Here is a 12099-nt window from a genome sequence, read left to right as displayed (position 1 = left end):
ATATTGAGTGAATGCCTGTTATGAACCAAGCCCTAAGCTTGAATTTCTCAGTAGAAGTAGAGAAAGAGCTCTGTAGCTCTCTTGACCAGTAGAATAACAAGGCAATTACATTTCATCTATTTTTATTATTCATATCATTGTAGTTAAAACAAGCTTCTGGATACTAGTAATTCCTTACCTGTGCATGATCATGAGTATGTGTGTGTGTGTGTGTGTGTGTACATGCACGCACACACACACACTCAGACAATCCTGAGAAAAGATTACCCACTCGTTTAGTTATTTCAAACATTAACTGAGGTCCTATTCCATGTTAGGCACTATGCAAAGTAGGTCTAAAAACTCTGTGTCTGATAGAACAATAGCTATATAAACAGCACCAATAACAATGTGTGAAGCAGTATGATAATCACACTTCATGTCCAACATATTGTAGGATTTATCCCTGGCAGTAACTGCTTTTCAGAAATACTGGAGGTGCCAAAAAAATGTATACAAGTGGACACTTTTGTTAACATTGCTCAAGCAGTAGTTCACCGTCATCAGAAGTGTCTGGACGCTGATGGTAACCACTTTGAGCACCTCTTGTCACTGCAGAAGTCAAATGTGATGTGTACTCATCTTTTGTTATCAGTATATATTGAGTATTACAATTTTAATACAGTTTTTCTTTCTTAAAATGTGTATACATTTGTTGGCACCCTCTGTGTTTTAGTGACAGTCCCTACCCTTAAATAACTTTTTATCTAGTAAGGGAGGGAATGCAAACCAAAGGTATGCAAACAAATTAGTGCAGTGAAGTGCTACAAGTACTCCAGCAGAAGTATGACATGTGTAATACTTCTGTAAGCAGACATGTGTAAGCAGAGTCCTGAACTTGACTTTGTGGTTGGAAAAGCTGGGCAGAACCCAGGTATCGAGGGCCTAGAATTATGTTTGAAAACAACATTTCATCGTTTTCTTTGACATAGACACTTGCAATTTATCTTTAATCTCTTTATTGCAACCTCTCAAATATGACCAATCTCATTTCTTGATTATTCCATTTTTTTCTCAAACCCTATTGCTATTGACTTAGTCACGGCTCATCAGTGTCCCTGATTGCATGTGTCAAGGAGTAGTTATTCATTTGCATATTTGTTCATCCAGCCAACTATTCTGTCACTTATTAAGTGACCCCACACCTATTTTTAATGGCGCTGCATGTCAAACAATGCTTGTAATGGACATAAAGTGATGACCAGAATGGTCTTCTTGCCCTTGACAAACATGCCCGTCACTGTAGTGGGTTATAAGAAACAAGAAGATCTCACTCCTGCTTTAGACAATCACTATGTTTATCTTCCCAGAAGGCTATGGGAACAGATAGGATGAAAATTATCTGAAAAATAAGCTATATTTACTTAATAGATACTAGCTCAAAGATACTTTGAAATAAGTAAGCACACCGACAGATGGCTGAATGTTAAAAAAAAAAAATCTCCTCTTGCAGTTGCTTTACCCATGGCTTCCAACCTTGAACTGTATGATGTGACTGAGAACAGTCTGAGGGCAAAATGGAATGCAGTGGCTGGAGCTTCTGGATATCTGATTCTCTATGCGCCTCTCACAGAGGGTCTGGCTGGGGATGAAAAAGAGGTAACCATCTGCTGCCCACTAGAGAGCTAGAATTGTTGACTTCCTTACAATACATATATATATATATATATATATATATATATATATATATATATATATATATATATATATATTTTACTGTAAAAATTGAATGTACAAAATATAGAATGTTCACATTAGCAAAAGGAAAAAGCATCATTTGTAACGTCACCACCTAGAAAGAGCGATGGTTAACATTGAGTTCAGTCTTTTTCAATGCATTTTTAACAACACCAAATGGGAATGATTGGGTAGTCTTCTGTTTTCGTTTTGTATACTGTGAATATCTTTCCATACCATTAAATAAGAGTTTATAGAGGCATTTTGAACAGCTTTATAGTATCCCATTGTTGGTTTGTACCAGGTCATGTTCAATTAATCTTATGATATTGGACATTTAAATTATTTGCTGTGTAAATATGCTTTTGTCACCATTTTTAAACACATAACATTGCATGGTTGTCTGATTACTTCCTTAGGCTAACGTACTAGAAATGGAGTTTCTTTTTTCAAAGGATATGCCAATTATTAAGGCTTATACTAGGTATTATCAAATGACTAGAGAAATTTTATATAATTTATATTGCTATATGCAGTTCACAAATGGCTATTTCCCCCTATGTATACTGACTTAGAATTTTCTTTTCACTAATTTGAGAGGTAGGCAAATACATCTCGTTGTTGATTCTTTTGCATTTATTCCATTTTAAATGATGGATGTTTGGCTTTTGAATGATTTGTTTTAGTTCTCACTTTTAATTTTTAGGGAACAATGACTGTAATACAGATGTCCAAGAAATAGAGAAGTGTCTATGATATTAGGGAATGTCTTGACCTGGCATTGGATAATGCCAGGAGTGGATAAAAGAGGGAGCTCAGAACTTGATTGTGGTCTAAAATCTGCCTCATGACAGATATCTTGAGGGACAAAAATATGGTGAATCTAAGTGTCAAGTACAGAGCGTTGGTGACATGTGTTCTTTTATTTGCAAGGTTTGGGTAGCTTTTGCACATTTTGATAAAATGTTGATTTGAATTAATTTGGCAGAAGGGAAACTTAAAGTTATGCTAGAAAAATGCTCAGCTTCACTAGGAAAGAGACAAATAAAAAAGAAAAGGACACCAGTTCATACCGAATAGATTAGCAAACAGTGTTTTCAAGTCTGATGATAATACTACATATTAGTGAGCATATAAGGAAACAGAATAACTCATGTAAATTGATACAGTTGCTTTGGAGAATAATTTGAAATATTTCATCACACAGTTTTTTTCAGATACATATCACAGGTAAATATCCTACAAGGATTTTTCAGTGCAGGTACTGGTCAGAACAAAATATTGCAGACAACTGACATGTTCATCAATAAAAGAATGGAAAATAGTGGCATATTTACACCACAGAATACCATAAAAAAATTAAACAATGTCACCTCTGTCCCTGTGAATCAACATGGGTAAATCTTGAAACGTAATATTGACAGAGAAAAAAATTATAAAAATGTTATGTTGATATGGTCCCATTTATGTGCATTGTTAAACATATAGAACCATATGTTATTTACAGATATATACATGTGTATGTAGAAGTAAAGAAATGGATCAATAAGGGTAGAGGTAGTGAATGGAAAAAATGAGAAAGAACTTCTGTTTTATCTGAATATATGAATTATTTTTAAAATAAGGTCTAAAGTCAATACAACAAAATGTAGACATTTATTAAATTTGAGAGGTGGGTGCATCAGGTGTATTATAGTATTTTCTCTAGATTTCTATTATATATGTTGAAATATTTTAAAGTTAAAAGCTTTAATTTGACAATGACACTGGCAGTTATATGACTGGAGACTGTCTATGGAGATATTTTCCTTCCTTCCAAAACAAAAATATAGCCATCCTGTTATGCCACTGTCACTCAGTTATCACACAACTGAGAATGTTGGCTATTTTGACTGACTCCAAGGGTCATAAAAATCATCCCAGAATCAAAAAGCACATTGCCAACTTGGGAATCCAGGTGGACTGATCTCTTCTGAATCCAGGAAGGGACTTGCAATGCAAGTGGCTAGGACCCTTTGTTGAATGGGCAACAAAACTGGTTCAGCCGAATTGGGTTTGAAGCAAAAATGGGGCATCCAGCCAGGGGACTGGTTAGACTTAGCCAAATGGTAAGAGATGCCCACTTGGCACTGCCCCCAGCATGCGGGTCTGGAGCTTACACTGTTTCTAGAGAACATTTCTGATTCAATTCCACCCACATTCTTCTGAAGATCAAATATTCAGCACTGTAATTCTCACTGCAACTGCCACTTGTCCAGATGTAAAGTTATCCTAAATCAGCATGCATGGGTCTGTTAGGTTTTATATGGTTCCATAGCATCTGTTCTTAATGTAGAATGACTTGAGACAATGCACTAATTATGACTGAAGCCTGTTTGATGAAGGGGTTGTGAGGAGACCATCTTATTCTGGGAAGTCGCACCTTCATTCAGTTCCACTCTGAGCAGCATGAATAATACACACGGGTAAACAACCTGATAACATGTGTTCTTTTCAGATGAAAATTGGAGAGACCCACACGGATATTCAGCTGAGTGGGTTGTTGCCCAATACAGAATACACAGTTACAGTTTATGCTATGTTTGGAGAAGAGGCCAGCGATCCTGTTACAGGACAAGAAACAACATGTGAGCAGTTCCGTCATTCAGATGAAATGTTGTAATAAAAGCCCTAATCAACATTGGGAGTCTGAAATGGAAATACCACTTTAGATGGAAACCTCTTAACAGCTAATTGTAATTTCAGAAAAATGTGTATTTTGGGATGTAAAGTACAGCATAAGGAATATAGTCAATAATATTGTAATAATATTGTATGGTGCCAGGTAGGTACAAGATTTATTGGGGGAAATCACTTCTGTAATCATATAAATGTCTAACTGCTGTGCTGTACATCTGAAACTAATATAAAATAATATTGAATGTCAATTGTAATTGAAACATTTTTAAAAAGAAAATATGTATTTCATTTAGGGAAAAGAAATGTGTTTCTTCTAGTCTTGTTATTATGAGTCGATATGAATACTAGAACTGAAACTTGGTATCCTCTAACCACCAACGTCTTTATCTAAATCTAAACACCAGATCAGAATATAGGAGAAAGAACATGGGCTTTGAAATCAGAGTAACCGAGATGCAAATGCCAGCTCAAGTCGTATTTTAACTGGGTGACAACGGGCAAGTGATATAACTTTTTCGAGTCTGTAAAAGGAGGAATAGTAGTAGTACAGGTGAAATACAGTAGTACAGGGGAAAGCACTTAGCACATAGTTACTCAATATTTCTGTTTTCCCCCACTAATATAAAAGCACTTTTTTCTAACAATCTTTTTTTTTTTTATTTCAGACTATTATATTGCTATTATATAATATGTTTTTTTATTGGGTAAAAATTTTATTAGCAAGTCTAATTTTGGCTAAATGTAGAGTTCTTAATATTTTTAGAAAAGGTTTATCTATTGTCGACTGGAAAATCAGAATCAATTGGTATTCTGTCACCTAAAGGATTTATTCAGGAAATATAAAGGGTTGCAATCCAGTGGGTGCAGATGTGGTGAGCTAGCTACATGTGCATACTGACCCAGACAAAGATGGAGTAGATACTTTATAGAGGGGAAGAGGAAGTTAAGGGAAGGAGCTGTTACTACCATAGAGCTCTGTAGTAAACATACAGCTCTTCCTGTAGGGCTTCCTGGATGACATACGAAGGTCAGACAATTAAGTTTGTGAACTCATCCTAGAAAAAGTACTACGTACCTCATTGCTGAATATTATCACTACAGTCACCTTCCAAGTACTCCCCTTGGGAAGCTATGCACTGATGCCAGGGCCTAGTCCACCCTTCAAAGCAATTTTGGAACTCTTTCTGGAATAGCCATCTGAGCTGTCGTTGTATTACCCTTGATGTCCTGAATGTCATCAAAATGTCTTCCTTTCAATATTTCCTTTATCTTCAGGTAAAGAAATAAGTCATTGGGGGCCAGGTCAGGTGAGTAGGGAGGATGTCCAAATATAGTTATTTGTTTACTGGCCAAAAACTCCCTCACAGACAGTGCCGTGTGAGCTGGTGCATTGTCGTGATGCAAGAGCCATGAATTGTTGGCGAAAAGTTCAGGTCGTCTAACTTTTTCACGCAGCCTTTTCAGCACTTCCAAATAGTAAACTTGGTTAACTTTTTGTCCAGTTGGTACCAATTCATAATGACTGATCCCTCTGATATCAAAAAAAGTTAGCAACACAGTTGCAATAAGCTTGCAAACTTAATTGTCAGACCTCCTAGAGTGCAAGAGCTCCTCCCATAAGCCTTAGCTCCACCCACAGACCCTCCTCATTGGTTATGTCCAGGTTAAAGTCTGTCATAATTTTATCATTATCTATTTTATTTAAAAATATTGTATATACAAAATACTACCCTGGCATACTTATACTGCTTTGTCAGCTAGCATTAAAAATATGATTCCGTGGTGTTTTGAAACATAAGAAAGTACAGCAAGACTTAGGATCTTGCCCATCCCTCTGAGCCTTGGGAGGAGGTGAATAGCACAATTTCTAGAATGCTTTTGTCTTTAAAATTCTACTTGGGAAATATATGTAGAAATTTAATGAGAAGGAAAGAAATTTTCTCCCACATTCATTCTTTGTTAGTCAAGGATGAAGAAAGACAAATGTAATTAAAACAACAAATAATCCCCCTCAAAACAAACAAACAAACAAACCAAAAAACACCACAAAAACTGCGAGAGCCCAACACAGAAGAAAATAACTGAATTATGCCAGAGGGCATCTAATATATTACTTGACTTAAGTGAATTTTGGGACTCTGTCAGTTTGAAAGTAAAACTTTTCTCAACTGTCCATTTTCACTCAGAATACTCATTTTTTTATGTTAAAAAAAATGTTCATGACTGTTTCCACAATTAGTAGTTGATTAAAAATTTAAAAAAAAACGTTTTAAAAAATGATGTCCTGGGTACTTGTTCCTGAGACTGGCATTTTTATGTACTAAGAAACTAGACATCGTTCCATCGTACTACTGAGTTTCACTACACTCCAGAAAAATTTAGAGCAAAGTGTGCACAACACTTAAAATAATTCTATTGCTTTTCTCTCTTCTGTACTTTCTTTCTCAATACCTAAGAGTAATTATTCAGTCACTAAGTCTTATAGGCTCTTTATTGTCATGTAGTCAATATTGATTAAATTAATGAAAGAATTGGCTTTAGGGATGAGGAAACATACTTTGTACTATGAATGACATTTGTCATTATTTATTTTCTTGGTTTTTGCTCTGCTAGCTCTATAAGCACTATACCACAGGCTCTTGAATCAACTGATTAGTTGCCTAGTTTATCTCTAACTGCTTTCCTGCTCATTCTAACTGTGACCTTGGCCAAGTTACCTCAATTTCATGATCTGTATAATGGGGATACTTGTAACTTTTTTCTTGTGGTTTAATGTAAGCATTTAATGAGATAATATGTGCTGCATCTCAGGCTCATAGAAAGCATGCAATAAATCTTTACAATTGTTTTTACTTGAATCTGTAAAAGCTCATGGAACTCTCAAAGATTATCAACAAATTTTAATCTGTTGAGTCAGAAGAAGGTCCTTGAAGAAATACAAAACATTATGGAATTGATAGGAAATTTGTGGAAATGCCAACACCTCTTTAAATATTTTTTAAAACAATAGGAAATTGTTTATTTGTATCTACTCTCACAAAGTCACCAAGATTCATTTAAGCAGGAATCCTACTCATGGATTCAACAAATATTGAGTACTTGTATATTAGAGATAAAACCAAGAACAAAATTCAACCAAATTCCCTAACCCTCTGAGGTTATAATATATTGGAGAAGAGAGACAGCAGACTCATAAATATGCAATACAAATGAACAAGTCAGGGAAGGGAAAAAAGTAGCATAGAGTGGAAGAATTATTTTACATAAGATGATTATGGAAAGCCTCACTGTGAAGGTGACATATGTTCAGAAACCTGAATGTTGGCTGACTCCAAAGTTTTTGGCCAGAGCAATGGGAAGAATGGAATTTTCATGTGCTCAGAAGGAGAGACTGAGAAAAGACTGGGAAAGGCGACAGGAGTCAGTGGTTTAGTTTTGGGCATGAAATACCTGATAGATACCTACGTGGAGATGACAGATGGATATCATCCCCACTCATTTTACACCTGAAAAATTGTGGAGTGGAGAAGTAGAATAACTTTGCCAGAAGTCTGTGATAGTTGAATGGAGTCGCTAAGATTTAGTTTTAGGTGTCCTGGTTTTTTATTTATTAGGGTGCTTATGTACATCAGGCTTTAATAATAACATTGACTAGAGAAGAAAGGCAGAGAAAATTTCCCTAAATCTTATTAATTTCTAAGCATGTGTGATTTATTACTACTAGTCATTCCTTACAAGGATAATTTTTCTTTGTTAATTTATTTTCTTTTTTTAAACGGAGTAAAACTTTTATTAGCAAGTCTAGTTTTGGCTAAATGCGGGGAGTTCATAATATTTTTATGAACTGGATGAAATTTTTAATTTATAAGTAGCTCAGAAGCCAAAGATGCTGGTTTTTTTTTGTTTTTTTGCATTTTTTTGTCTTTCTTACCTGTATATTATTTAAATTTTTAATTATTTTCTATTTCATTTACTGCAAAGTGCCCTTAAGTCCACCAAGGAACCTGAGAATCTCCAATGTTGGCTCTAACAGTGCTCGGTTAGCCTGGGATCTAACTTCAAGAAAGGTCACTGGTTATCGAATTGTATACAACAACGCAGATGGGACCGAAATCAATGAGGTAAGCTGTGGAGCATGATGTCTGGTTTTCCTCTGGTTGTGTATTTGTTTCTTTATAGCTGCATAATCAACCATCCCGAAACATAGTAGCTTAAAAGAATACTGATTATTTTCTTTTACAGTGTCTGTGGGTCAGGAGTTAGGGCTTGGACATGTAGCTCCAGCTTGAGATCCCTCATGAGATTGTAGCTAGATCATGGCTGGAGCTGGTGTCATCACAATGGCTTTATTCATGTGTGGTGCCTGATCTGGGAAGACGAGATCAGCAAGGAGCTGGAGCGGTGTCTCTGAGAAGATTCTTCACATGCTTCCTCCAACATGGCAGCTTTAGGGGAGCTGGACTTTTTTACATGTTGGCTCAGGAGTCCCCAGACAAGTGGGGGGAGAGAGAGAGAGAGAGAGAGAGAGAGAGAGGTGGCAGCTGTGTCACCTTGAGTTACCTAGCATCAGAAGTCACACAATATCACTGTGATTTCTGCATCACACTCCATTGGTTGTGTTACTGTGCAAAAGTTCCACCTGTTTGCCACACAAAAGCCAAAACTCAGAGGTGAGGTTGGTGGAAAGAAAAGCAGGCTTATTCCAAAATGGCAGCATTAAGAGAAGACAGTGGGCTCCTTGTCACACCGACCGCCTTCCAGCCATTAATACCCCCAAAAGGTTTTATAGACATGCAAGGAGAGGCAGAACCAAGGAAAGAAGTTGATCAGGAAACTCCTGAAAAAAAGTCACCTCTCAGAGGCTGGCCTGCCTCAGGGACAGAAGTGGATCCCATGCAGATACATAAACCTCTCCCAAGTCACCTGCCCAGGCACGCACAAGTCCTGAACTAAACAGAACCAACCATTGAAACTGGTATGCATAGCAAATGCATAGTAAGTAGAATCAGTAAGATTTGGTGGGAAAGGAGGGAAGCAATGAAAAGGAAAACTTTCAAAAAGTCCCACGCCAAACCACACTGTCAAATCGAATTACACCAGAGGTTTAAGTCTCAGACGCTACAGTGTCACCATTACAGCAGGAGATATCACAAGTCCCTGATGGATTCAAGACAAGGAGGAACACAGGTTTTACTTAGGGTGGGAACCATGTGGGATGGGGGATATATGTTAATGTAGCCATCTTTGCAAAATACCATCTTCCCCGTTGGGCAGGGATAAGGAAGTATGTACCTTCATATCAGTAGGAAATTGGAAATAATGTCAGTGTTATCCAGTTTATCCCTGTGCTTCTGAGTAAATTAGTATCTGAAAGACCCTAGTTAGATGAGCTTAAATTGAAAATTGAATAATTCACATTTTGTGTAGGAATATACTTCCAAATAATGAAATGTATTAGAACCCACAAAGATAAAAGTATTCTGCACTCAGTGACTAAGGCTCTTGAGAAATTCTTTTCTTGGAAATATGTTTTAGCAGGATCGATAGCAAATTTACTTTTATTTTTTTTCCCTTATCTTGGCCCAAGAAGCTAAGACACAGGGAAATGTGTTGGATTCATTTCTATTTTCTGTCCAAATAAAGCAAGTATTCTCATGTGCAGATACAAACATTTTCCTACAGTTAAATCTAATCAGTATTTTGCAGAATGCATACTTGTACATTGGGTAATGAATGGACAGTAACTACACATTTACTAACAGTACAGAAATACTCTTCAACATCTTTCATTAAATCTTCATAATTCCTGAGGTCAAATAATTCTTTTTTTTTTTAAAATTTACTCTCAATGATTTTTTAAAAAATTTTCACTGGGAAATATTGGGGAACAGTGTGTTTTTCCAGGGCCCATTAGCTCCAAGTCGTTGTTCTTTCAATCTAGTTGTGGAGGGCGCAGCTCAGCTCCAAGTCCAGTCGCCGTTTTTCAATCTTTAGGAATTGAACTGGCAACCTTGTTGTTAAGAGCTTGTGCTCTAACCCACTGAGCCATCTGGCCGCCCCTCTGGAAGCTCAGCAGCAGCTCGTTGTCTTCAGTCTAGTTGTGGAGGGCGCAGCTCGCTGGCCCATGTGGGAATCGAACCGGCAACTGTCGTTCAGAACTCGCACTCTATCCAACTGAGCCATCCGGCCACCCCGAGGGCAAATAATTCTGATGAAGGTGCCATCTTTTGGGTTAGTTGTTTTGCTTTTCAAGACAGTAATCTGAAATAGTAAAAAGATCGAAACCAAAACCGCTGAGCTATCAGTGTCTCTTTGTTATCAGTGATAAATAAACTTCTTCCTCAAGGTTTGCAAGTTTAGCTGTGTAGGAAGATCAGGCAGATAATATAAATAAGTGAAGCCTGCCATTAAAAGGGCAGAAATAGGCACACCTGCAAAGAAATATATCGTCACCTGTTTTTCTTAAAACATGAGGCTAACTTAGGCAATATTTCATTCTCATTGTTTAGACATGAATGTAGAAGAAATTCTCTACTGAAAGAAAGACAATAAGTCAAGACTGATGATAAGTGACTGTGGACAGCGGGCTGCAGTGACAGGGGGTAGGGCTGGGAGGTACAGACATGTCCATCCCAGACTAAGCCAGTGTTACCCTCTGCAGATGGTTGCTGCATAGAAATCCAGACGGGAGCTGCCAGATCTTGTGACCCTTGATCTTCTGACCAGAGATTTCTATTTTTAGGTGAAGCTTACCAACTTAAAACTGTTGACTTATTGAACAACCAAAATAACACAACAACCATATTCACCAATTAACGTGTTCACTGTAGAGCATCCGCCTTTGGTAATAATTTTTCATAAAACAAAAATCAACCGTCATATACATGTATATGGGAGTTATATTTATAAATACAATTATGTCATACAATTATTTTTATTGAGGTATAGTTGACATATAACATTATTTTAATTTCAGGTGTAAACAAATGACGATTTGATATTTGCATACATTGTGAAAGGATCACCACAATAGGTCTAGTTAACATTCACTTTAAAAAAATGATAGTTGTCCTTGTCCTGGTCTCTTAAGGTAGTTTACATTATTTGCCTCTGTAAAGACTGGTTCCAGACTAATTAATATATTTGCTGGGAAATACATGTGCATATTTGTAGTGTTTTTAATCTTGGGGATGCCTTTGGAACTTGTTATTTCTCATTTGTATCGTACTGGGAAATTAGAAAACTATGTTTGGTAAAACTGAATTTAAAATATAAGTAAATGGGGCGGATGGGTGGCTCAGTTGGTTAGAGCGTGAGCTCTGGGTAATGGGGCTGCCGGTTCGATTCCCACATGGGCCAGCGAGCTGCGCCCTCCCTAACTAGAATTAAGTCAATGAGCTGCCGTTCAGTTCCCGGTGGCCAGATGGCTCAGGTTGCTGGTTCGACTCCTCGACTCCCGTAAGGGATGGTGGGCTGCGCCCCCTGCAACTAACAACAGGCAACTGGACCTGCAGCTGAACTGTGCCCTCCACAACTAAGATTGAAAGGACAACAGCTTGACTTGGAAGAGTCCTGGAAGTACACACTGTTCCCCAATAAAGTCTTGTTCCCCTTCCCCAATAAAACAATATATATAAATATATGTATATATACACACACACACATATAAATGGACTATGAATGAAAATCTGAGAACATTTTATT

General features: G+C 37.1%; 1 protein-coding gene across 3 annotated transcripts in view; it reads left to right on the top strand.

The window, feature by feature from the left end:
* Positions 1 to 12099, top strand: part of COL14A1 (collagen type XIV alpha 1 chain) — a 202731-nt gene that overhangs the window by 66427 nt on the left and 124205 nt on the right. For all 3 annotated transcript variants that reach the window (XM_081070910.1, XM_081070912.1, XM_081070911.1), the window contains exons 12-14: positions 1493 to 1638; positions 4214 to 4343; positions 8377 to 8516. In XM_081070910.1, the coding sequence (XP_080927036.1) occupies positions 1493 to 1638; positions 4214 to 4343; positions 8377 to 8516 (416 nt within the window). The remainder of the gene's footprint in view (positions 1 to 1492; positions 1639 to 4213; positions 4344 to 8376; positions 8517 to 12099) is intronic.

Source organism: Rhinolophus hipposideros, assembly GCF_964194185.1.
Source record: "Rhinolophus hipposideros genome assembly, chromosome: 13".
NCBI classification, from domain to species: Eukaryota; Metazoa; Chordata; class Mammalia; order Chiroptera; family Rhinolophidae; genus Rhinolophus; species Rhinolophus hipposideros.
Note: the sequence above shows the minus strand (reverse complement) of the source record. Positions and strands in the feature narration are given on the sequence as shown.